The sequence below is a fragment of the Chaetodon auriga genome, chromosome 8 (genome assembly GCF_051107435.1).
Source record: "Chaetodon auriga isolate fChaAug3 chromosome 8, fChaAug3.hap1, whole genome shotgun sequence".
Taxonomy (NCBI): Eukaryota; Metazoa; Chordata; class Actinopteri; order Chaetodontiformes; family Chaetodontidae; genus Chaetodon; species Chaetodon auriga.
The window spans coordinates 24,434,975-24,461,428 of NC_135081.1; the positions used below are offsets into that span (position 1 = coordinate 24,434,975).

General features: G+C 41.3%; 3 protein-coding genes across 3 annotated transcripts in view; 2 read left to right on the forward strand and 1 right to left on the reverse strand.

Moving 5' to 3' along the window:
* Positions 1 to 203: 203 nt before the first annotated feature.
* LOC143325045 (cytochrome P450 4B1-like) lies at positions 204 to 6,844 on the reverse strand. Its single transcript, XM_076737926.1, has 13 exons — positions 6,575 to 6,844; positions 5,881 to 6,025; positions 5,477 to 5,521; positions 5,247 to 5,374; positions 4,951 to 5,075; positions 4,676 to 4,830; positions 4,456 to 4,562; positions 3,524 to 3,714; positions 3,293 to 3,426; positions 2,882 to 2,946; positions 2,457 to 2,539; positions 1,653 to 1,821; positions 204 to 1,462 (listed from the first exon to the last, which is right to left on the reverse strand). Exons 1-13 carry the CDS (start codon positions 6,764 to 6,766, stop codon positions 1,454 to 1,456), a joined length of 1,548 nt encoding a protein of 515 aa, XP_076594041.1. The 5' UTR covers positions 6,767 to 6,844; the 3' UTR covers positions 204 to 1,453.
* A 5,926-nt stretch (positions 6,845 to 12,770) lies between these two features.
* Positions 12,771 to 15,480, forward strand: med18 (mediator of RNA polymerase II transcription, subunit 18 homolog (yeast)). Its single transcript, XM_076736174.1, has 3 exons — positions 12,771 to 13,150; positions 13,365 to 13,468; positions 14,190 to 15,480. Exons 2-3 carry the CDS (start codon positions 13,396 to 13,398, stop codon positions 14,744 to 14,746), a joined length of 630 nt encoding a protein of 209 aa, XP_076592289.1. The 5' UTR covers positions 12,771 to 13,150; positions 13,365 to 13,395; the 3' UTR covers positions 14,747 to 15,480.
* A 5,090-nt stretch (positions 15,481 to 20,570) lies between these two features.
* LOC143324659 (forkhead box protein O6-like) overlaps positions 20,571 to 26,454 on the forward strand; it is a 31,538-nt gene continuing 25,654 nt past the window's right edge. The window contains exon 1 of the mRNA XM_076737349.1: positions 20,571 to 21,993. Coding sequence (XP_076593464.1) covers positions 21,505 to 21,993 — 489 coding nt within the window. The 5' untranslated portion in view covers positions 20,571 to 21,504. The remainder of the gene's footprint in view (positions 21,994 to 26,454) is intronic.

Here is a 26,454-nt window from a genome sequence, read left to right on the forward strand (position 1 = left end):
ATGGAAAAAAGTCGAGAAAAAAACTCCCACAGCGGCTCCTACTCCGGCTCCCAGGCACGAGCCGGCTCCGATCGTTCACTTCAAAGAGCCGGTTCTAAGAGCCGTTTCCTTCGCGACCGACACATCACTATTTTGATAATGCTGGTATTAACAAATGGCAAAACAAGTACTTTTATATATGGTATTTTACTGTGAGAAGTCAGGAAAGTCAGAATCCAAACATGAAGCCAGTTTCTAACAAAACACAGGGCTGCTTTTTATTTTGAAAACCTGTTGAAGTGTCATCAAGTGTTTTACTCAATGAAACTTTTCAATTACAAGTTTTAGACCAATATTATGTCAACTGAAGTGTCTTGTATTTGCCCTACAGGCCACTAGATGGTGACTTGTGCATAAAAGTCAGAGTTTTCATTGAGGTTTGACCGCAGACTTCTAGCTATCACTGTTTATGACCTGTTGCACACAACTTTAACCTTTCCAAAATCTGTATGCGGCATCTCATGAAAGTGGTGCCATAAACTTTGAACTATTCATTTGGATTTGTCTGCAGATAAAAGCCATTTGCACTGTCCAAATATTATGTTGCTCATATCTAACCTTTGGCCTTTTCAGGTATATTGACTTTTAAATGTTTTGTTGGCCATGTTAGTTTTCTATGTTTGCAATTACTGGACTGATTAGTTAGCAACAGAATGTAGTGGAATAGAATGGCAACACAGTAACAAATACCAACTTTGCTGCAAAATAGGTTTGGATTTAATACATTTTAATGGTCATGCAGTGTGAAGTTCATACACTACACCTTTCATATTTTGTTTTCCCTGAACTGATGTGAGACATAAGAACTTTGTCTTTGCACAGTGGCAGGAAAAATGGAATTAGCTGTCAAACATGATGAACAGGTGAAACATTTTAACTGGTGAATCAGTAGTCTGGGTTTGAGATCAATGGCCGACAAGGCGTTTCATGTTTACTAACCGCACTGGGGAGTCCTTGTGGCCGTGTGGATTTTGTAATCATATGACTGTAAATAAGAAATTACTTTTGACCCACAAATTTAGAGTGATTTCGGATGTAATTAAACAATTTTGCATTGCTCTTGTTCTATTATAACTGCTTGGAGGAAAATGTTGTTTTTCAAACATTTATTTAAAACTGATTTATTACACGTCCTGCCACAATATTCCGCAGGTCCTCCTCCCTTTTCATTATAAAGTGCAAGCATGTCTCATTAAAATCTCTCCCAGTGTGAGAAAACGATCAGAAACTACAAGTTTTTCAGCAAGTAATCAGTCGTTGAAAATAGTCGCTAAAGAAAAAACTGCACAGTTTGTCATTTGATCATTGTGATTCATTGTCAATGTATAGGCTTAAAAGCAGACTTAAAGGTCCTGTGTGTAGATTTAGTGGCATCCAGCAGTGACGTTACAGGCTGCAGCAAACTCAAAAGGCTTCAGGTTGTTATCCACTAATGAAAGCATCATTTTGAATATTCAATTTCTGCCAGTGGATCACGCTAAATCCTACTCATTGAACCATTAAAACTTAAATTATTAGAAATGAAGACACTTCAGATCTTCAGATTTCCCTTGATTGAATAATGTGTCTTCCAGGTTGACTGCATTTCCTGCAGGGATTTCTCTTTATGCTTGTGGATCAACAGATTTGATCTTGATGTGGATGCCATTGATTGAGCGAAGCACCAGCCGAGGAATTATCTTGGGTTTGTGAGTGGTGTCTTCAATCAGCTCGTATCTCTTCAGTGTCAGGGCTGTCGCCACTTTCAGCTCATTCATGGCAAAGTTCTGACCAATGCAGTTTCTGAGGGAGGAAAAAAAAACAAAAAACTTTTAAGCAATAACATAACAGTGACATGTAATAAGAGAATTCTCATTTGTCAATGTGGACTGACATTATATTAGAACAGATATGGCAACAGCCCAGCAGTAAATATCAATATGATGAAGCACATGATTAACAAGCTATAACCTTCACCAAATTAGTTCTTACTACGACTTTACTATTGAACGAAGTCAGGAGAGGGAAATGACTTTTGTCCATCTCATTAGGTTTTGTGAGAAGTGCATCAATGAACAAAAGAATTGTTTAATTTTCCTCTTTCCAAGCAGATTTTGATTGACAGAATGTCTCTGGGCAAAGTATAAACCATGCATGACAACAGCCAAAAAGTCTGGTTCTATTTGTAGACTCCAGTCTCTAATTACATTCATTGACTTCATTGAATAATCCACATTATTCAAGCAGGATATCGTACTCAGAGGACTAAAAAAGTATCTCCTCTAAACCGTAATGAAACAGTTATTGGGTTGGTGGAAAGGGGGCTGGTGCTCAGTTAAACATCAACATATAACAGACTTTTGTCAGATAAATGAATAGACATTGAGAAGCTGTCAGGTGAGAACCTCCCTCCCCAGTGCCATCAGGTGGAGACAAACCTTGGCCCAGCAGAGAAAGGCACAAATGCATGAGGTGACCTCTTGGAAGCATTCTCTGGTAGGAAACGCAATGGGTCAAAGACCTGTGTTGAAACAAGATGGAAAGAATAAATGCCAGTGTGGCGTTATCTGTTACCTGGGTGCTGGCCAGCTAACCTCTCAAGGTTTAATCATAAATTAATGAATTATTCACCAATTTCATGACTCAGTCACCTTTCACACACATTTCACTTGTATGTAAAGTGTGCTGGGTCAGCACAGCAGAGAGGGATCATATGTTTACATACTATACACTCATACTCATACGATATATACTTTTATATACTCTTACCACTGATTATATGAATAATGTGCACCATATCGTGAGTTGGCAAAGGTGAGATTTCACTTCACACAGATTTGCTCAGAATTACATCTGGACTTACATCAGGGTTTTCCCAGACAGCTGCATTCCTGTGAATCCCATACACACTTGTTCCGATGAGACTACCTACAAATAAGAAGAAAAAAGTGTATTTTAGTTTGGGATTGTTCAGAGACAGGACACATACAAGGTGTATGGATACAAACTGAATATGTTTTAGTGTGAGACACATAAAGCTGCAACTACCACTTACAACATTAATGAGCAACAAGTCAGTGGTTCAGACATTGACTGTTGGCCAATGTTTCACTATGTGATCATAAGCCAAAGGTTCGTTGTGAAAAACCAAATCAGACAAACTCAATACAAGTTAATAATTGATCTTTTACCAGTGAGGTAAACATTATTATTACACTATGCAACACAATGCTGTCTTATCTACATGAACTTCCTGAAAACACTGACGACAAACCTGCTGGCAGAGTCCTTCCGTCAAAAAAAGTAATGGGTTTGGTGATAATTCTGGATATTCTTGGTACAGGAGGGTAAAGACGGAGGGATTCCTTTATGCACATTGTAGTGTATGGAAGTTTACTGAGGTCCTCCCTTAAAATAACACAGATATACGTTGTTAGTTGTGGATACTCTTAAACAACACAATGATGGCATTGCATATGGCAATATTTTCAACTCGTAAGCCTACCACTCCACGTTGTCCTTGCCCCCCAGGATTTGCATGATCTCATCCCTACAAATCTTCTGGTGTTCTGGGTGGCAGGCCAGACAGTAGAGGATGAAAGAGAGGCCACTGGCGGTGGTGTCATGGCCCTCAAACATGAAGGTGTCCACTTCTGCTCGTAGAGCTTCATCTGACAGACCCTGCTGCTTCTCATCCTGAAGGAAGAATTACAGACAAAAATATCAAAATAATTGAGAATTAAACAACTATATGCTAAAGTACCACAACTACGACTAGAGATAGTCACTATTTATTTGTAAAGAACTTTTTAAAATAAGCACGGAACAATGAAACCCGAATAATGATGCATAAAACATACAAAAAGATGATGGCAGTCAGGTTGGTACGAAGTCAGAGAGACAAGACAAACATGTTTGTCTGCTCCTTCACCAGGTCAAAAGTAGAGTTGGCAGAGACAGGAGAACTGGGTCTTTTCAAACAAAGAGCAAAACAGGGAAAATCTGGAAACCAGGTACTCGACAAGCCAAAATCACAGCGTGTGTTTTGACAGAGGACATTTTTTAACATAACACAGAATTACAGAGGTGTTATTGGGTATCTTGTCTGAGAATATTTACTGAACAGTAGTTGATGGAAATTAGTCATTTTCAAAAATGGTCCCAAGTTGGACAAATGCCTGTGATCAGCCTGCTGAAAGGGGTGGAATGACTTTATGTTGTGGTGTGAAAGGTTATTTCTTGAGTTAATTTCTGCCCTGCTACACTGACTTTGTTTCATCAACCTTTGTAAAACTATCTTGTCTTTTTTATCTGGTAAGAAAACACTGGACAGGCTCGTGTGCCAGAGAAACAGTTGAGGTGAGTCAGGTGTCAGTGTGTTGTTTTCAACAAGAATTTTGAAAGTCAGTAGATTGGAGCAGATATCACTGAACATACTTTTGCAAAGAGAAGGATGTCCAGAAAGTCCAAGTTTCTCTTGGCCTGTATGCGGTCCAGCTCCTTCTCTTCCTTCAGAGCTTCTTTCCTCTTTCTTATTATTTCCTCTTCAAAAGACAAGATTATGGAGGAGTATTTGCAAATTGATAAAATCCAGTATGATTGCTATTTGTCAACTGTTTCAGATTGCTGTTAATCAAATTATGTGTTCAGGTCTTACCTGTATGACCGTGAGCGATCCTGCATGCTTTTCTGTATCTGAAGCCATGTGGGCTGAGGTAGAAAATGAAGTCGTTGTGGTATGGAAATGTCCTGAATCGCAGGTTAATCAGATCACTGAGCTCATACACTGCTTTGATGTATGCATTTGTTCCACTGAAATGAGAATGTAGGCAAACTTTAAAAGCCACATTTCCTCCACTCATGATTCAGACAGCTGAAGCAGTAAAGAACTTGTAGAACTGAAATGGCAGGAAAAGGTTTGCATGGACTCACCCCTCGGTCTGACAGTTGCTGTTGTAGCTGAAGCCACATTTCAAAATGCTGTCCAGTGCCATCAGGCTGACATGCTCAAACAATTCAAAGGACTTGTTGGTATCTGCATAATGTTCCCATTTATCCTGGCAACAGTGAGAGAACAGATGTGACATCTCTGCAGGAGATGGAAAAAACTCCAACGCACTCACCAACTCTGACACAAAATGTCATGGAGACAGTCTAAGCCTATATTCTTTAACACTGATTCACCATTATGGTCTTTCTGTACTTAGTATGAATTGTCATCCACATACCAACATAGTTTTAGCAGAATCTGACATCAGTTTTGTGTATGGTTTCAGAACATCATAATGGAAACCTGGCGTCAAGAGCCTTCTGTGACGAAACCACTTCTGGCCTCCTGTCACCAGTAAGCCATCCCCTGAAGACAGAAACGGAGAGCTTGTGTGTGAGTAAAGCAGCTAAACAAACAACTCTGCAATATGCCAAAATATGCTGCAGGAGACAGACAAGGTAGTCTTACCAATCCAGGACTCAAGAAACCAATATGACAGATTATCTTTTGGCTCTGTGAGGGAGCAAACAAATAAAAATGGTGTTACATTGACCTTCAGCTACAAAAATGTCGTCAATGTCCCCATAAACCCATGAGAAAGACTGCTAAATAGGTAGGTAGATACTGTTTTTATCCCGAGGAGGTAGATTCTTTTGTCACAGCAACAGTGCACCAATGAACCACAGGGTCCAAAGAACAGTGTGTACAACAAATATCAAATATCAAAAACACACAAGTACTAACATAGGTGTTAAAAGTTAAGGTAAAAAAGTATGGCCCTCAAATATAAGAGGCCATAAAAAGCACTGAGCTGACTGTAATGTTATAATAGTGTATCACATCAGGAAAGATGAAAATAGTTGATCACACACCTGTCGTTGCCAGTATGGTTTTCACATAATCTGGATGGTGAATGTTGAGGAAAGGAGCAAAGGGACCAAACCATATTGGGTAAGCATAAGGGTAGTCCTGTCCCCATTTCACCGTCAAGTCCAAGTCTGTCCCATCTTGTTTAAACTGAAAGTAAAAATAAAAAGACTGTGTCTTTGCCTGAACTGTGTAGTTTGCCAACTGCCTACATCTAATGAGCCATAATTAAAAAAATATTTAGACCCTCTTGAGTAAAAGTAGCACAATCTAAATATGCTCAATTACAACTTAAAGTATTGCATTCAAAATATTACCTAACTAGAGGTTAGTATTATTTGTATTATCACAAGTAAAACAACTAATTATACAGCCAAATACACGTTATAATCTGACAACCCATAAACTGTCCCTGTTACTGGCCTATGAAAGACATAAAGCATTGATAAATTGTTTTAAAAGCTTATTACAACTTGCAAATCCTTTGTAAAGTATGCACTCAGTATACTAGTATAAATGGAAATATATATATTTTCTAACACACTGTAAAGTACAGGCACCTCAAAAGTGTACTACAATAGCTCGTGACATTGTACCACTGCTACTGTGCTGACACATTTCATCCTAACATCAGGTAAAGTGCATCGTGCAGGCTCACTAATGGAAAGTTGCTGCTGTCTTACTGAGCCACTGAATTACCTCTTTTGTATTTCCAAAAAGCCAGTGGCTGGGTGGTCCTGGGAAAACTTCGAAGTTTCGAAACGTGTCCCTTCTTTTGCCGAGCAAGACAATTAACTTATAGACGACAGCAGCGAGACAAAGCAGCGCAAACAGGTGATGCACATGAGGCCAGCCCGACTGCAGTTTCACGAAATCCTCATTTAACCCCATTGAGACGGTGCTTGGTTCTCGCTGGAGGACAAACTCTGCAGACAGATGGCTGATGATGACCAGTGAAGCGCAATTTAAACTCTCAGCTGGGTGGGCATTATGTAAGGCGGAGGTGGGTGGAGAATCTACTTGGCATCAAGGCAGTAGATAAGATGAAAGAAGTATTTCTTTATTAAATGACAACCAAGATGCCAGGATGTGAAATTACGATGAAGAAATCCATGTGAACAACATTTAAGTTGAACATTTTTAGTCAGGCTATGATAATAGCAATAATGATGATCAGTGGCGTCGCTTGGGTCTCTTAGGGCTTCAAACAAGAAATCCCTGGGGCCCCCACCCCACCCGTGCACGTCGCACGAAGTTGGTTTTTGCACATATAAATGCAAAATTTCTGGGACATTTGAGATGAATACTGAAAAAATAGATTAGTGGTTCTCAAAGTGAGGTCCAGGGACCAACAGAGGTCCCTGAAAGCCCAGGCCTATCAATAATCCTTGTTGTAAATAAGTGGCCGAGGTCCCCCTAGTGGCCGGGGGCTCCAAGCAACTGCCTGGCTTGCCTGTCCACAAGCCCCGCCCCTGATAACAATAAACTTTATGCAGCATAATTTGTTCATAAAATGCAACACAAAGTGATCAACATAAAAGCAGAAAATCATGGCATTGATGATAAAACAATAAGATCAAGGACATTTAAATTGAAAAGAGACAGCAAGGTAAGATAATATAAATCAACTGTCAGGTGAAATGGGAGAAAGTGATGGTAAAAACAAAAAATGAGGTCATAAGATTTTGCACATTTAGAGCCCCTCAGACTTCAGGTAGACTGTTTCAGAGTTATTAACAAGGTCTTTTATTTCCGATCTCAGGCACAATCGAGAGGTTTTATGCAGAGGATCTGAGGGGCCGAGCAGCTCAAACTGTATGTCTTGACCATGTCAGACAGATAAGACAGGGCAGAGCCATTCAGTGATTTGAAAACCAATGAAAAAATCTGAAATGGATTTTGTGACAGACAGGTAATCTATGCAACGATTTGAAGATTGGAGTAATGTTTTCTCTCTGTCTGGTTTTCATCAGAACACGTGCTGCTGCATTCTGTCCAAGCTCTAACAGACAAATAGCCTTCTTAGTGTTACCATGGTTCACCCTGCTGGAGGTAAAAGGATGTTTTCATTTTCTGTGTCTGTTTGGGAGAGAGATGGTCTGACTCTGGCAATATTCCTAAAATAACAGAAAGACAGTTCACGTTTCTAATGTGAAATTCAAAGTTTAAGTCAGAGTCAAAGACAACACCAAGGTATTTGACGTGTGACCTGCTTTAGACACCTGTGATTAGTGTTCAGTGGGATCTCAGTTTTCTCTCGATTTAGCTGTCACAAGTTCTGAGTCATGAACAGATTTCTGTGGAGAGGTGCATGCAATCACGGTGTTGATAGAACTGCAATCTTTGAGCTTACTGAGATATTTAGCTGGATATCATTTACATAATTCTGAAAATTGATGCTGTGATTTCTAATAACATTGGCGAGTGGTGACATATACAGACTGAGAAGACTTGACTGAAGACAGAGCCCTGTGGGACACCCCACATCAGGTCTATTTTATTGGACGAGTGGTCCTCCATGACCACATGAAATTGTCGACCATTTAGTAAAACCTGAACCACTTAAGAACTGTGCCAGAGAGACCGACCCAGTGTTCGGGTCAATTCACCAGAATATTACGATTTGCAGCATTAAATGCAGCACAGACAGTCTTTTCTCATCCGTGTTAACCCTAAGGTCCTTTCTAACTTTGACCTGAGTTGTTTCCATACTTCTTCAGTTAAGGCAGGTTGGAGATAGGTCTGTAGTTAGAGATGACAGAACAATCTGTGTCTTTTTTAAGCAGTAGCAATAATTTAATTAAAGCAGTTTTTAAAGCTGCAGGAAAGTGAACGTGTGAACAACTAGTGATTATTATTACAACTTCCTCTGCATCAAAAATGATAACATCATAATCTTTGAGAATCGATGTATTAATCAGTTTTTGACTTAACTATTTAAAATAAATTAGAAACACGCAGTGAAAACTACAATTTACGTACTGTGTGTGACATCTTTTTGTTTTACTTAAATAATTTACAAATGATCTCATAGATGTAGAAACAGCATAAATGACAATATATACACAGCAATGAATACAAACTGAAATGTTTGACACCATTTGAGAAATGAACCGTGTTATTGATGAGTTCAGTGTGTCATTTTGGAGGTTTGTTGTTGATCAAAGCTTAGACTACAAGACATATAAATATGTTAAGATCTGTCCATTGAAGAATGTGCAACAAGTCAAAACTGCAACATCAATGCTTTCAAGAGCTCATGAATGAGCGAAGCAACAATATTAAAACCATTCAGCATGAGTAAACTTGTGCTTATATGACTCACACTGGATTCACGTTGTTCAAGCTGTGTAAAAATTTCCATTGTTTCTTTCCAGTCATTGTGCTTGTTACCGCTGTCTACTCTCTGTTAACCAAAATGATCTTTGAACTTTCTGCACAACAACAGCACAACATGTAAACCTACATTTTCTGAAGTAAATTAAGGTAGTATTAAATGATACTTGTTTCACATACTGTCTCAACACCTGCAAAAAGTGCAATAAATGCAACACAATCAGAAAAACAGCGTGGGTGAAAGCCACCGTAAATTTCCTCTGCATTGTCTGTTGGGCCACTTCCGATGTGTCAAATTGAATTTAGTCGTCACACTCAATCTAAAACCTTCTGATGCGATGCAGAGTCTGTGATCTTTGTTTTGGAGCGCAGCAATAGTGTAACCACTGAGGGGGTGTTTCTGCCTGCTCAGTATTGTCTTCATTTCTACAGAGAGACGAGTGCCTCAAGCACGATGCAAAAAGGCTTTATTTTTCTACTGATTATTTGGAACTCATCTCCTTTTGCCGCAGGAAACAGTAAGTAACTTACTAAATCATTTATATTACATTGTATTCAAAATTCAGTTTTGGTAAGTTGTCTGGCAATACATTATTCATATTTTACATTTTTCAAGCTACCGCTAGTGTATAACAGCAAACTTTCATTTTAGCAGACACAAATCACCTTCCATTGTTGCTGGGATGTCAAGTTGTGATACCGTGTCAACATTACAGAGGTGACTCAAGCTCTTTCAGATGGTTTTACAAGAAAAATGAACATAGTAAGACAATCCAGATATTTTTTCAAGATAAGGCAGGAGTAAAACACCATTGGGACTACTTACGTCCCAGAATGAAGGTTCTGGACAATGGCTCCTTGGTCATTGATAATCTAAAAGAGGGTGATAAAGGCCTTTACTGGTGTGAAATCTGTTTTCAAGACATCTGTGGGAAGACACACTCCACAGTCAGCGGTGTGAAGAAAGGTCAGAACAATCATGATCGTATTTGTTCTCTCAAAACTAAACATATGAAGTACCGAGCTGCTTTGTGTATCCAGTGCTATACATTTGTCAAAAGCCTGTTCCCACTAACAATACCTTTTTTTTTCTCCCCAGAAATTCTGAGAGAAACCAGTAACACATCCTACATTACTGCAGGCAGCAGTTTTACTCATGCATGTCCGGGAGAATTTACGAATTTCAAATGGACTTTTGAAGCCAGTAACACGACTGCACTCAGAGACTCAGTACAAGGACCACAATCACACTTTGTTACTTCCAACAGGTCTGTATACATTGTAAATATCACAAGAGCAGATGCTGGGAAATACACCTGCTGGACAATTGGATGTGATGGACGTCGGCAGAAGATAATTTCTATCACCCTGTGTGTAGTTACAGGTGAGAAAATAATACACATACAATGTTTACGGCAAAATGAAACAGTTAAACCTAATCTTTTTTTTTTTTTTTTTTTTTTTCCATTTTCCAGTAAACCACAGTGAGGATTCATCTGTTTCCTGTGCTGTGATGTGTGACATGGATTTCAATAACATCAAATCAGATGACACATCAAATGTAGAGACAGACACAAGGACAGTGTTCGTAGATCCATATGGGTTTTTAAATTGCAGCACAAAGCAGATGTTTGATGGATACAGTACAGTTAACAGCACTCACTTAAACAAAACAACAGGTGGGTATGTTGCCTTATCTCTCTTTAAGAGACTCACGAAATGAATAAAAAGGATTTCATTTGTTATGTTTTTGGTTTTACGGGTGCACCTTCAGAGCATGAACATTTGATTTTTATTTATGGAACATCAGCAGCCCTTACATGTCTTATTTTATTGGCAATTTTAATTTGCTACTTCCGTTCAGGATGGCTGGAAGGTACTGATATGTCGTTCTTTGTCTTACTGAACTTCCTGTTTGTTGCTTGTTCAGTGGTCTTTCTTGACAGAGAACCACCTGATTTGGTTTCTGTTTCTGTCTTTTTCAGCATTTCCTATTCAACTGTGTTGCTGTGGCTTGAAGAGCAGGGTAAGTGTTATGTGATGATGATGCTGTAAGCGAACGTTTTCAGCCATGTGGCAATGAACTACCGAGTGTGCTGTTTTGTTTGGGTGATGGCATTTCTTACTTCTTATTGCAGGTGGAAGAGGAGGCTTCAGTGGTTTATTCATCAGTGGTCATCAAGAGACCTGCTAAGACAACAGACAATCATATGATTTGCAATGAACGTGTGTATAGTGAAATAAAAGTATAGAACAAAGATCCCAAGTCCATAAATGTCACTGGTATAATGCTATTTCTAACCCTTGCTGTCGTATGACAATAACTGATTCCTCACACAGGAAACACAGGATCATTATTACTGCAAATCAAGGTTCAATTCAGATGTTTATGCCAAAAGATTGATTTAAACAGGATTTTAGTGAGATACTTTCAGTTTGATACTAATGATTGATAATGTTTTATGTAAAGATTATATTACTTGTGTTTACTGTCTTTACATACTGTAGCTACAGTATACACAGAGGAGGAAAGTACACTAACACATTAATGCATGTACCATATTTAAATACTTTTGGGGGTTTTGTAATTTACTGGAGTATTTCAATCAAAATAAATAAATACTGTATACTGCATTTATTTGACAGCTATAGTTACTCACATAGATTAAACATAAATTAAACTACTCAAATGTGTGAAGAAGAATTCGCTACACCCAAAACAGCTGCAGCATTAAAATGCTTACACACAGTGGTGGAATGTATACGTGCGTTTACTAAAATACTGCACTTTAGTAAAATTTTAGGACACTTGAGCATTTCATTTTACGATATCCTACTTTACACATCTTCACTGCATTTGATAAGGAAATTCTGCACTTTTTAATCCACTACATTTATTTGACAGGGATAATTACCACACAGATTCAGATTGTAAATACAAAACCTATCATCTTATAAAATGTCATTGTTGTTATAGAATAAATTATGCAAGACAAGTATATGAAGTATTTAAAATCATCTCCACCCAGACTAGCTACAAGTACTATGGCTTGCATGTTAATCAGTAAGGAGCACCAGTAATGAAAAAAAAAACAAAAACAAACAATAATAATCATAACAGTTTAACAGTATGAAGGGCATTTTTATACTTGAAGCATATTTTGCAGGCAATACTTCTGCACTTTTAGGTAGATTTTGGATACAGTACTTTTATTTGTAAAAATGATTAAGTATTTTTACAGCATGATATTGGTACTTTAAATCTGAATAGCTCCGTTCATTGCTTCCACGTTAATGCATCAGTATTGATATACCTGCACACTGAGGCCGCCCCTCTTTTGCATGAGAAAGTTCGTTTTTGAAAGTACAGTACATATTAGTGATTGTGCATTAAGCTAACTACTTGAGGAAAATATACATTAGAAATTACCTATGCTGGACTTTAACTTTGAATGGGTTATGTTTAACCAGCATTACTTCAATTCCACCCCTTGCTATGTCGGAAAATAACAGTGCTCCAGTAGATGGCTGTAATGCGCCTCCAAGTTGGATATCAACCGCGGCTTTAAATACCAGAGGTAGAAAAGCAAGCTGGTGTCCTATCAGTGTTGCGGGCGGTTGTATTCATTCTCTGTCTTAACAATTAACCGAAAAGCTTTGTGACTTTTCTTTTAACCTCCTTTTTGTTTTCACGGATAGATATTTGTCATCCCATTCACCTAACTTAAAGTGGACGCATAGCTAATATTGTGGCTAACTGGTTGTATCAATCTTAGCTAGTTGCTAGCTTGCTAGCGGTGTCTTGACTAAACAAACCGGTGAGGCCTACCAGATCCTCGGTCTTGACTGTAGATGCTCGACCGAAGACGAACGCACCAACATTTACCCGGGTTTCCTCAGCAAGTGAACAGCTGCATTTTGTTGTTCGAGGTTTCTCAGGTAATGAAGCAAACTACTGTTGCGAATGAGTTAATTTAGTGTTTGCTGTTAACAAGTACAACGTCAGTTATGTTACATGAATTGAGCTAGCTACCTTTCGCGCTATATTTAGCTGGCTAACACTGGTTGCTAGGTAACGTGAGCTACAGTTAAAAGTTTTTAACGGCCAAATGAAGACAGTGCCACTGATAAATTTGCCATGTTTCTCCTCCAGATTAAAAAAAGTATTTAGTGCCGGAGAGAAGATGGAAGCTCCACCCGTTACAGTGATGCCTGTCACCGGGGGCACAATAAATATGATGGAATACCTGCTGCAAGGTAAGCTGTGTCAGAAACATTCACAGCCGAGGACTGAAGATGAAGTATCTCAGTAGACTGGTACCACCTACAACAGGTGGATAGTGATAGAAAGAAACTATGCCATTGGCGGAAAGTTTTACAAAGCCGATGTCATTATTTACGATGTCAACACCTTAAAAATGTGTAAATGTTACAAAAAAAAAAAAAAAAAAGATTAGGATTTCTTGTTTTTAAGCAACCAACTACGTGATGTTGTGTTTCACTTCTTTATATATATTTTGTACATAAAACAGGAAAAATGTCACAATGTGGTGCTTCTGCTACCACTGAGAAAACATCTGTGGTTTGCAGGCAGGTGACAAATTAAAGTTCTTTTAATGAGGTGTTTGGACAAAACGAGCTGCCACAACAGCTTCTGTGTGTTTTGATGTAAATTCTCTGGAAGTCTCATGGTGGGATGAACGTTAATCTTCCAAAAGATATTTCCTCATTTTGATTGTGGTGTGCTGTCCTTCCATAGTCTGCCCTTATTGATATGAGCAGAGTGGACAAGATATCAGAAACTGACAAAGCTCTCTGTTCAGTTGTCGTAATGTTGGGTGTTTTGCAGTACTTATCGTGTAAATGTGTATTGAAACTACAAATATAAATATATTTTGCAGTCTAGGTCATCACACCACATTATAGATTTATCATGTATGTATTTGTGCATCTTTTTCTCTACTCTTTATTAATTCAGGCAGTGTGTTAGACCAGGCCCTGGATAGCCTCTTGCATCGCCTTCGAGGTCTGTGTGATAACATGGAACCTGAGACATTTACAGATCATGAACTGGTTTATCTTCTGAAAAGCCAGCAAGGAACCCCTTTCATTCTGCGAGCCCGGCGCTCCCTCTCCCACCCCACTTCTCCATGGCACCTACGCTACCTAGGCCAACCTGAAGTTGGAGACAAGAGCCGCCACGCAATGGTGCGCAACTGTGTTGATGTGGCTGCGTCTCACAGCCTGTTGGAGTTCCTCAACGAGATGGGCTTCCGCATGGACCATGAGTTTGTGGCCAATGGGCACATATTCCGCAAAGGTGCTATGAAGGTTGTGGTGAGCAAGCTGTCACGCATCCTGGTACCAGGTAACACCGAGAACACAGAGCGTCTGTCGCTTTCATACCTGGTGGAGCTGAGTGTGTTGGCTCCCGCCGGCCAGGACACCGTGTCAGAGGACATGCGCAGCTTTGCTGAGCAGCTCAAACCTCTTGTTCACCTGGAGAAGATTGACCCCACCAAACAGAGACACTGAATGGCATCATGTAGAGTTCATGTCATTTGTGACCACCATGGACAATGTAGACCTCCTATTTTTCTTTTTTATATGATATTTACATTCTCCTGAAAATTAAATACAGTGCAACTTTGACTCAACACAGATTTTCTGACATAGTGATCTACATTGTCACACTTTCACCAATGAATACAGCACCGTTTTGGTTAAACTCATTGCTAGTTCATTTAACCTTTTACAGCTGTAGCATGTCCATAAGGTTGCTTCTGCAGAAATATCCTCTCCTGCACAGTGGAGTTTGCTGTGTTTACAGAAGAAGCAGTAGTACTGTTTGGGATTAAACACCAGAAGTGTAAGAAGCCAGTGCCTGCACTGAGTGCAAAGCAGTAAAAGAATGATCCCATTATACAGCAGGTGTTGCTAAAATACTGCTTACTAGACAAGTGATATTTGTCATCATAATAGATTTTTACAACACAACACATAGTCCTAAAGGTGGTTCCTAGAATTGTAATTTCTCTGATTGGTTTCTCTGAAGTTCTTCATTATGCTCCCTGTTTTAAGAAGATTAACACCTAAAAAACAAGTTTTCATCATCAGTTTATACCAGAATCTGAATCGCTTTATTCAGCCAATGTACAATGTACACAGGAATTTGACTTAACACGGTGAAACAAGAATGGAAAAGAAGTTTCAGAAGTTCAATACAAGAAGTATATGCAGTTGAGATTAAAAAACTCTTACGTTATGGTACACACACTGTTGGCATTTGTATGCAAGTTAAGAGTAATAATCAGTTAACCATAGTGACTACAACTGCTATAGCGAGTTGTCTTCTGTGTTTAAAGCTATTAGTGTTTTTTTAATTCATATGTTGAATCTGTAGTTTCTGAAGACCATGTTCATTTCACCCCACTAGGGGTCTCTGTTGCTCTTCGTGTAATTGGCCGTCTTGCCGGCTGAACCTTACCTCAGATCATCTACAGGAGCTGTGGTTGCCATGGAAATAATTAGCTGTGAGATCTGCACATCTTTTCCCCCCACTCTAATTAGCTTTCTCAATTGCTTAATGATACATAGACCTGTGAAAGCCTTTCTTTCTTCCCCTCAACAAAAGCATTGATTTTCCCTCTCTTCCCCTCTCATTTCTACTGTTAACCCATTAGTGCCTCTTTCATGGGAACTTGAGCTGGGACTATTACACATGAAAGCACTACAGCTGCCTCAGGTTCTTCACTCTTCAATGCTGAATTCCAAAATGGCCTGTATACCAGTGTGTCAACATTATGGCCAATATGCTGCGGAGACTGAAGTAACTAATGCACATCCTGTCAGTTATGATAATAATGTGGGTTATATGACATGAGTGCTTCTAATAATACCCCTGCAGTAAGATGCATTTGCAGGGGTTGCGATGTAAAGTGACCGTGTGCATGTCTGACGGGAGAGCTCGAGGGCAGATGGCTGTCTCTACATGTTGACCTACCTGCATATCAAGGCTGATGAGGACGAGCTCACTGAGGTGGAAAGGTGAGATGACATTGCTTCCACATACGTTTGGTGCACCTTGAAAACCTCAGTTTGAACATTTCAATATGCTGTATGTTACATCGATGAGGGATCCTATTAATTTGTTTTGAAGGCGGATCAGATCTGTGCTCAAACTGAACCTAATTTTATAGTAAGCTACTTAATGCACAAAGTTGCCTGTCAGTGCGACTGGATTATCTGATGGAGACAGTTTTATGTTCCAACAACCAGAAGCAGGCTACTGGCCCCTAGGACTAAAGCATGATGTTTCAGCTCTGAGTGAATTATGTATTAAAGAGGCAGATGCCTCGTTGCCCAAGGCTTTATGTGTCCAGCATGGATACACTACAGTATGCTGGCTTTCTTCCACTTAAACTTGTGTTTAGCACAGTGCTCTTTGGTGATGAGCTGGACTCCCACTGCACCTCCACTCCGCATTGCCTGGAGAACAGAGGCATAGCTAGGCTAATCAGTGTCTTGGCATCAGGCCTGCTCGGCTATTGTGCATGTAGCCAACCACTGACTTGCACAAGTGAGGGATTTAACTCAGTGCCAGAGGCAGCATGATATTGTGCATGGTTTATTTCAAGAAATTGAGACGAGAGTGACACCCTCTTCCAACAAAAATGCATGCAAAAATCCCAACAGGTCTTTGAATATGGGTGTCATCGGGGTTTGCAGTATGTGGAATTTGTTGTATGCAGGGTCATGTAGGGTGGGAGTATTTTGATTGCCAGTATTTTTTTATTACTTCATCATTTAGTTTATTTGAATTTTTTCTTAAAAAGATTTAACTGAGTCCAAAGTTTTTTTGTTTTTTGTTTTTGTAACATCTTGTGGTTTTAAATTTAAAAATAAGTTGCGAGTTCATGACACAGATGGTCTATTCATTTTCAACATCTATACTTACCACAGCTGCAACAGACAATTGTTTACATTGTCGGTCATGTTTTCCTTTCACTGATTGATCATTTAGTCAATAAAATGTACAGAAATAGTGAAAAATGCCCCTGATAAGCTTCCTGAGCCCAAGATGACATGTTCAAATAACACGTTGTTTTCGAACCAACAGTCCAAAACCTACAGATATGTAATTTAAACTTAAATAAGCCAGAGGAAAGCATCAAATCCTCACATTTGAGTAGCTGCAACCAGAAAACGTTTCGTTAGACTTTAAAAAAAAAAAATAAATAAAAATTGATAATACGGTATACCTAAATGATTCCATTAAATACGGTGGTCACCTGATGAAAAAGGGTAACACATACAGTCTTATTGTACAGGTTTGTACCATGTTTCGTACATACCATACCTTGATCTGGAGTGCAAAATTTGAGTGCAACAACATACACACAACATACATGTCCACCTGCCCCTACTGTCTTTAAGCATCTTTGACATGATCAGTTTAGCATAATATAATTATGCTTGCTGCACTTTTGGGTTTGAGAGCAGCGCATGCCGATTTCCCTCTGTGGGCCATTTGGTTATTCTGGGTCTTTAACTGTTAAATATAATTAATTGGCTCAGGCAGATAGTGTTAGTTAATCATATTTTGTTAGACCTCTGAAATGGGGATAGAAGCCATTACCTGCACATGCCTTTACTTTTCCATTCCACAACACAGTCTTAATTAAAAATCTTGGCACCAATTGTCTTTGCTGCCTCTGAACATAATGTTCATAGCTGGCAGCGCAGATGCCAAGATGTCACAGAAAGCTGGCTCTTGCTCAGGGCAGGAAGTCTTTAAGTCAGCCTACTTTGGGCCAATGCCACCGAGGGGTGAAATCCAGCTTCGCCTACTCAGGAACGTTCTCAATACTTGGATTTGAGCCCTCTCCTTCATCTGTCATTGGGAGCCCATATGCTTGTTAGAGAGTGTGGGTTGTTCACTGAGAGGGGAGGAGAACCAGGGGAGGTGTTTTCCCAGACAGGCATCGATCTCCCAAGGGTGTTCTTGTGGCTTCTCTAGCTTCCTCTCGTCCTAATCCCACTGGGCAATGGGGCTCAAGGATAAATTGTGCAACATCATGAGGTTGCGAGGGATGTCTTAAGTGGCGGGGCCAAGGAAATGAGGATGGGCTTTGCAGAAGTGGGTGGACAAAATGTGTCCCTTTCCTTATGTGAATGAAATTCCAGAGCACTTTTTCAGGGTGCGAATTGACAGCCACAAAGCTTTGCCTTGTTGTTGATGTGGTGCTCTGCCTTGCTTGTGGCTGGCTGAGGTGATTACTGCTGCGCAGAACATGCTGTTCCAGGATCAGCCACTCAGAGCCTGAAGCCAGCCATGCTGCCTCTGGAATGTCTGGTATGGGGACAGCGTAGCAGTCAGCCTGGAAGGGAGCGAACACATACATAGTTTTTAAACTGCTGCCTGGGCCTCCCACCTCTCTTTCTGTCTGAGTCCTCTCCTCTTCCTCTGAGTCTTGTCTCTTCTGGAGATTCAGTCCTGCTGTGAACCTCATTTGTCTTCTCCATGTTCACAATTACTTTTCTTTCACCTATAATGTGTAATCAAGACACATTGTGTAATCTAGTGTCATCAAAATTTTGGCGCTCAGCAGTATTGCTCATGACTAGCACCTTGTGTTTGAGACAGTAGTATATTAGTGGCTTTTCTCTGTCCAGCACTGGTTTGAGTTTTACTCTTAGCACCTATTTAAATGGCCAAATGATCATGAAAATACAATAAATAATTCCCCATTAATCAAATGTGTAGGTGCAGTAGGGATCGTGGACACAAACTATCAACAACATGGCTTTTTAACCATCTGATCCCACTGATGCTCAGCATTAAGTCATTCCGTGACGCACTATGACACATCGTCCTGCATTTCAAGGAGTGCTATTTTTGACACAAATTTCTCAACGTTAGTCATGTCTGAGTGCTCGGTGTGGCCACGTTGTGCAACTTTTAAGTACAGCTTCAGTCCATGCGCGCTATGCATGAAGAGGGCGCGGTCCTCAGACGGTGTCAGCCACCTTGCTACGCAGGTGCCCGCTCTCATGGTGCTCATGAACTGTGCATGAGTCATCGTAAAATATGAGGATGTTTTATTTCAACTACAGGTAAAATATGTTGAACAGAATCCTCTTGTGTTAAGTTTCTCAGTTTTGGGTCCCAGACACTTCTGCAGATAATGTATGCCTCTGCGCTGACGGACGATTTACTATTCAGCCGCTGAATGTTTTGACTGCGGTGCATTCATACCAACATGCCCTCATAGGTCATACTGATTACCCATGGGCGGCTCAAATGCTTGCATGGAACGGCTGCCTAACTTCCATATATTATCAGAAATTGTTGCTGCGTGTTCCCGTGTGTAAGTGAGTATGTACTAGAAGCAGGACTAGCTGTAAAACTCCATGAATAAGTAATATTGTCCCCACAGCAACCATCAACATAACAGGTGTGAATGTGCATAAAAATGCGAAGCAGACGGTTGCTGTAAAGTAGCTTGTCAGCTCAGCAAATCTTTTTCTAGATGGATAAAGATGAAAGGGTGAGGTACAGTGTGAGGCTACCATCATTTTTTTTAACTTCTAAAAAAAAACAAAACAAAAACCTAATAGCATTTATGAGGGAAAATAAAAAGCCAATAGGATTGGAGCACCTGTGACTGTGTGCCCGCCCTGCTGTCAGGGGTGGTGGGATGGAGGGGCGGAATCCCCCTTCGGTCAGTGTAGCAAAATTACGCACACGACCAGGACTGCGTCTCCCAGAGCAGCGTGTCTTTGGCGATCTGGGATGGTAATATGCGTTTTATGTCCCCTTAGTTTGTTTGGAGTGTGGGGCAGGGATGCTTTTTCATTCTGGCCTCTGAAAAGCCCCATTTCACCTCACTCCTCCCGGATTAAAATCTAGGGTTACCTAATCTCTCTTAATCTGAACTAAATCTGTCTAATCGGCATAGAAAATTACACTCACTGAGGTATGGCCCGCAAATAATCAGCAGAGGTGAAACCTGCGCGCCGAGACGTCTCCCTGGAGGGCATTTGGACACCGCACACGTTGCACGGGTCAATTTGTTACGCACAAAGACGGATCGGACTCTGTGATTTTAAAAGAAAAAAAAAAAACCCTTGTTGAGATTGTGCAGGAATTTCCCCTTGTGTAGTCCTCACATTGTCTTGTTTTATCGCGGCTGGACGCGGAGGCTGGCACACAAAGCGCCATGTGACGCTCCGCCAGAGAGATCATTATGCAGAGTTTTGATTAAGAATTTGGGTTTTTCCTCCCTCCGTTCATGTCAGAGATGGTGGAGCGAGAGACGGAGTGTGTGTGTGTGAGAGAGAGTTCGGGATTTCGCTGTAATCATGTTCGGAGAGTATTGATTTCGTGAGCGCACTCCAATTGGCAGCATCTCCACTACAGCGCCGGCGCGTCATCCTCGGTTCACATCGACGGAACGAGTTGTAAGCAAATGAGAACATGTGTGGGATCTGAGAGAGCGAGAAAAGGCAATGGGGGGATAGAGGGGAGCAAGAGGAGGAGTGATAAAAGCCAGTTTTATCAACCTGGCAAGTGGATACGAAATTTGATTGCTGGACTATTTTTTTTCTTCATATTTTTCAGGCTGGGAATTTATCGATTCGTCACATGCGCACGCCTCTTCATTATAATTGCAGACAGTTGGGTGCTGTTCAGGCTGAATGGACTTGAATGTGCCGCTTCCAGCTTAATCCGTGCAGACTGGAAGATTTAATAATTCACGGTAATCACGCATTATCGCCTCAGTGGATGCTCTCTACACAGCCCCGGTGATTCCCCCCCCCCCACCCCCCCTTTTCCCCCATTCTTCCTGTTGTCTTCTGGAGGATATATCGACGACTGCTTTGCAAATATGCGCCTTATCTGAAATATCATCTGTTGCTGCAACTGGATTGAAAAGCCCCCATGACTGGCTCTGACACGCGTTTGAGACTGGCTGTCTTGAGGTGATGTGGACTGTTGAATGAGAGGCATTTTAATCACCGTTTGATATTTCACTCATGGTAAAATGGACGAAAAATTGTTATTACTTTTATTACTTCTCTTATCTCTACACGCGCGGCTGTGATTTTGCTCGTATCCATCATGATCCTTCTACTCCGCTGAATTGCCTCTTATCGATTCAGACTGTAAGCGTAATATTGCAGGCGAATTTCAACGTGAATTTCTCTAAGACAGTGGGAGACGGGGATCGCGGAGGTATTTCCCTCCCTTGCTCTTCATTTGATTCATTCCATTCTCAGCAGCAGGGTAAATGTTGATGATGGAGGACGACGAATTAGACGCTCATCAGGTTGATTCGGATTTCGAGCCGCAAAGCCGGCCTCGCTCATGCACCTGGCCGCTGCCTTGCCCGGAGGATTTCCCCGGTGGACACGAGGTCAGCGGGGGTCTTCCGCTGGCCAACATCAAGGTGGAACCAGAGGACGTCCCGGCTTGCAGAGCGGGGCTCGTGGGCGGAACGCCGGGAGAGCTGAAGCATCCAGCCGGCGCCCCGGCACCCACAGGCGGGACGCACCCATGCCTGGCTGGCGCGGCGCTAGATGTGACCGGACCGCTGCGCAAAGCCAAATCCTCGCGGCGGAACGCGTGGGGAAACCAGTCCTACGCGGATCTCATTACCCGCGCCATTGAGAGCACCCCAGAAAAGAGGCTCACGCTGTCACAGATATACGACTGGATGGTCCGTTATGTGCCCTATTTCAAGGATAAGGGCGACAGTAATAGCTCAGCTGGCTGGAAGGTAAGGAATGAAACACACGGACCAACATGATGGGCTTTTTTGACGTGTTAATCACAGAGTGTCAAGTGATAACATTGAGTATTACTCTTATTCATTAAGCCATTCTGATTATTTTTCACCCCTCGTGCCATACACATGTCACCGTGGGATTCCTTGTCGGTTACGCATGAATGGTGCCATGCGTTATCTTGTCTTAGTTCATTACTGCCGTCAGTCATTCTAATAGATCGTTGATGGCAGAATGTAATAGACTGGAGTGGAGTCACTCACTGTGTGCGTAACAAGGCTCAGCTCATCCCAGCTGCAGAGAGCGTCCGTAGTAGTGCATGAAATCTTTTCACCGGGACCACAATGGTTAATGTTTTATCTCCATACCCCAGCGAAGAAATGTGGCCATTGAATAGAAGAAACTATTCAAAACGTTTTCATACTAACAGGCAATATACATTTTCTTCTGTTCATCAGTTTAAAAACACATCTAAGAATCAACAGAGGGACACTTGTAGGAGATCACAGGTCAGCTGTCCACAATGTAAATATTCAGAGGGGTGTTCACAACTGACCACAGTCCACCGCTGCTGCCTGTCTGGCTGAGAGCCTAGAGTAACCTCCTGGACATCTGCCCATATTATCAGACTCTGCTCCCAGCCACATCTTGTTTCTATTCATTATGGCCATCTGAGGACAAGGAGAAGGGGCAGGGAGATTAGCAGGGCAGCGGTGCTTGCCCTCATGGTGCACCTTCTCCCGGCTGGGACCTTGAGACTGTGGATGTTAAGTTTTCATCATTTCCAATGTGTGAGAAGGTAGACACTGTACAGTATGATATGCAGAGGCATTGTCAGTCACCAGAATCTTGCTTGAGACATATCTGGGTCTGCAGGATATCTGTTTTTTATACTAAAGCAAGACCACTAAACAGGATTTGGAGATGACTTCACAGCGGCCAGCTATAACAAATTTAAATCATAAACCCATTATAGAATAGAGTGTTAATGCTTATTGCTAAATATACCCCATTAAATACTTACAGGAAGAGTTATTGAGATTCCTACTCCTTCAGAACTATCTAGGCGTGCCATTCATATAATCAAATTCAATCAAAGACCAAAATAATGGCATGTGTCCAATAACATGCATTCATATTTTCAACTGGAATTTCTTTGTTGTCAAAACTTGTTGCCGTTGCATAACTCAAACCCTGTCACCGCTTGGGGTTGAGTCTCTGTTGGCCTCAGCCTTAATCACAAGCGCCTGACTGACACCTTAAGCCTGTCCCATTAAACTGAAACCTGCTAAGGTGTGTCTCCAGGTAGACTTCGTTTCATTAGCCCTGCACTTGCACCACAAATCTCCAACCACAGGGCCTCTTTATCTTTAGCGTCAAAGTCCCAGTCTGCTATTTATGAAACTGCAAATTAGCTAGGGGTTGACAGTGGCAGTCTGAGGTCCTGGGCTATTTCAGGCCACAGGCGAGACATGGGGCCCATTCCAGGTAATGACGGGGCATTAGATAAGTCGTTTAAAGCAGGCAGCCATAATGTCAGTAACAGAGCTGACCTGGTTTTGGTCAGAGACGGAATGGTAAACATACACTTACGAGTCACATGTGGAGGTTACTTACAGGAACCAAACAAGCAGCGGATGAAAATATTATAACTGAGCAGCACATATATGAACAGCAAAACCTTAATTTCCGATGCAAATGTCTACCTGGGCTCTTGCTGTAAATATGTCCAACTTTTAAGTGAACTTGGTTTGCCAAACAAGAATCCCATTTGAATTTGTAGAATTTTGAATACATCATGAGGTCAAATGTGTCAAATTAGGAGTGTGATAGACGGTCCATAAATCTTAATTTTTGCATACTGTCGCATAAAGTTTTTGCACTGCGTGCCGAAAAATTTACATTCAGCTTATTTCATTAAGGAATGAAAAAGCATGTGGACATCTTAAACATTTTCTGTTCATGAATGATTAAGGAGTAAGACTGACAGAAAGTCAGTTTGTGAGACCAAGTTTGACAAGGTTCATGTAAAGTCACATGGTCAAATTCAGTTCATGAAGCCAGGACCCATGCTCATGCTACTGTGCCTCCCCCTTCAGTTGCACACAAAAAAAACAGGTGCCCTCTCACACATGTAATTTTACAGCCATATCAGGCAATTATATTTGACAGCAGCATTTGCAAGTTGGAAAACACTACTTGTGTCATCCACTCCATTTTCATCTCTATCAACAGTATCACGCTTGAACTATGCAAAACATTCTGCTTTTTTCTGTTGTGAAAGGGGAAAAAAAGATAAAAGAATTGTTAGTAAGCTGCTGATGAAATATAATGAAATTAAGTGGTATAGCTTCGCAGGTTGCGTAGGAGGCAGGCGGGCAGACTGGGGGCTGGGTTAGGGTTGGGGGTAGGTGGGCGGTGGACGATCAACTAAAAACAAAAGCTCTGGAGACACTTTATCGAACCTGCAGTATATGTGGCGGTTCTAGGAAAATAATCTTCACAAGCAGATTGTGTGTTGTAAATTATGCTGCCATGACTGGTACTAGAGGGGATGTGCTGCTGGCTTTATGATAGGTACGAGACAGCCAGTACACAGAGACAGTATCATTAAGCTCCTATAAATACCTAATGGCTTCTGACTTCTAGGAAGGCTGCAGTATTCTCAGGTCATGGCTTCCTAATCACCTCCTTACTGAAGGGAGGTTACATAGAATTGTGTGCTTGTGAACCGATTACACTTTCCACTGGGGTGCTAGTCACTACTGCAGTGTAGATTAGTGGCAACTTCACTGGCCTTTATTTTCCAGTGCTCTGTAACTATGCTGATCCAACACAGAAATAAGCAGGATGCTAAAGTAAAGTTAGAGTTTGATTCTGAAGCCCTTTATGTATTATTGTGTTTTATGTCTTTATGGCTAATTACATTGGAGTGCAAGCATCCAAGGGTGCATGCTACATTTATGCGTGGGAGAAGCACATGTCAATTGCAACAAAGCGTCAGGGCTGGTAGTGTTGTGTGTGTCTTTGTGGGGGCTATTGCAGGGGGAGGGGCTGTCTGCTTCCATAGCCGTGTGTGTTTGGGCCCGCTGATTGGTCTGACAGCATGTCACTGCAGAGAATGGTGCGTAGTCTCGCTCTTGACTTCATAATACCTCTAATGGTGGGGTTTAAAGGGAACTTCATGTGGGGATTGCCCTGTAGGCAACCCAGAAGTTCATTAACTTCAAGGGGGTTAGATAATGCCATTGATATGCTGGCAGGGTTTGTTTTATTGTATATGTCAGCATGGGTTGTTATGGGATGCAAAAATCCATAGTACTTCATTGCCTTTGTTCTATTAAATACATTTAAATAGAAATGTGTGATGCATGCCTCGAAGATATCACAACAATTTTCGGTGTATGCAATTGCAACTAGTGTGTGAAATTGGCCTGTTTCTGCCTGCTTTAGTGTCCGATGCATAGTTTCCCTGTATGAATTTACAGTGCAGAGCTTTTTCCAGCAGACATGCCAGGGGATTGTGCAGGAGGTCGACAAAGGTGCCAGGCAGTCACTCAGACACTTTAATCCAAAGCGACTTGACTGCTATTTATAAAGTGTCTTTAGGTGGCGGGCTGTGCGGGGCAAGCAGGGCAAAAGGTCATGGGGCTTCCTTTATTGACAAAAATCAGACTGTCCAGAAACATGGAGCTTAGAAAAGCAGTGAAAAGGTAAGACCAACTGCATGTGAGGACGAATGAAGACGGGAGAGAGAAAGATGTCTCTGTAGTTACATGTAAAGTCTTATCTTCTGTAAAGGCACATAGCCTCTGCCTCCACAGGCAGTAGTATTTATAACAGTGCTGGATCATATCACTTTATCTAATTGATTTATAGGTAAAGAGACAGACAGATTCTTGTAATCCTGTCACTATGCACGGGCTCCAGCAGCTGCAGCGGAGAGACACTTATCAAATACTATGAGGGATATGAATGTCAAATGTGCAGCAGAGAGAGTGTTTGACAGAAGCTTAGCATGAAGTGGAGAGACTCGAAACTTTCTGAGTGTGTAGAGTTGCTTGTGTGTGTGTGTGTGTGTGTGTGTGTGTGTCTGTAGGAATGCATGCTCGTGTCGCTTGATGATGGTCGGGGAGTCTAGAGAGACTGGAAACTATCCTAGACTTCAGCTGATTCATATTTTATCCTCCGTCTTGGCTCAGGGGAGCAGAGTAATTTGAGAGTGCGACACACACACACACACACACACACACACACACACACACACACACACACACACACACACTCAGAAAATGAGAGCATATGATGCATGCTGGACAGATTTATGGTGCAGGATTATGAGCACCTTACATCTCCCCTTGGCTTTGCAGCGTGAGCCAGGTTGGGTTCAGGCAGTATATTCAGGTTTAGTCGGGTATCTGATGCCAGGAAGCCAGTTCTCACTGCCTTTCCCC

Bases quoted from the DNA above. Each gene is read 5' to 3' on its own strand.
- med18 (XM_076736174.1), top strand. From the start codon at position 13,396: ATGGAAGCTCCACCCGTTACAGTGATGCCTGTCACCGGGGGCACAATA. The intron at 13,469-14,189 runs GTAAGCTGTGTC...TTATTAATTCAG, and splicing joins GATGGAATACCTGCTGCAAG to GCAGTGTGTTAGACCAGGCC.
- LOC143325045 (XM_076737926.1), bottom strand. From the start codon at position 6,766: ATGGGGTTAAATGAGGATTTCGTGAAACTGCAGTCGGGCTGGCCTCAT. The intron at 3,715-4,455 runs GTATGTTCAGTG...TTCTTCCTTCAG, and splicing joins ACATCCTTCTCTTTGCAAAA to GATGAGAAGCAGCAGGGTCT. The intron at 3,427-3,523 runs GTAGGCTTACGA...TGTTATTTTAAG, and splicing joins GGCAAGGACAACGTGGAGTG to GGAGGACCTCAGTAAACTTC.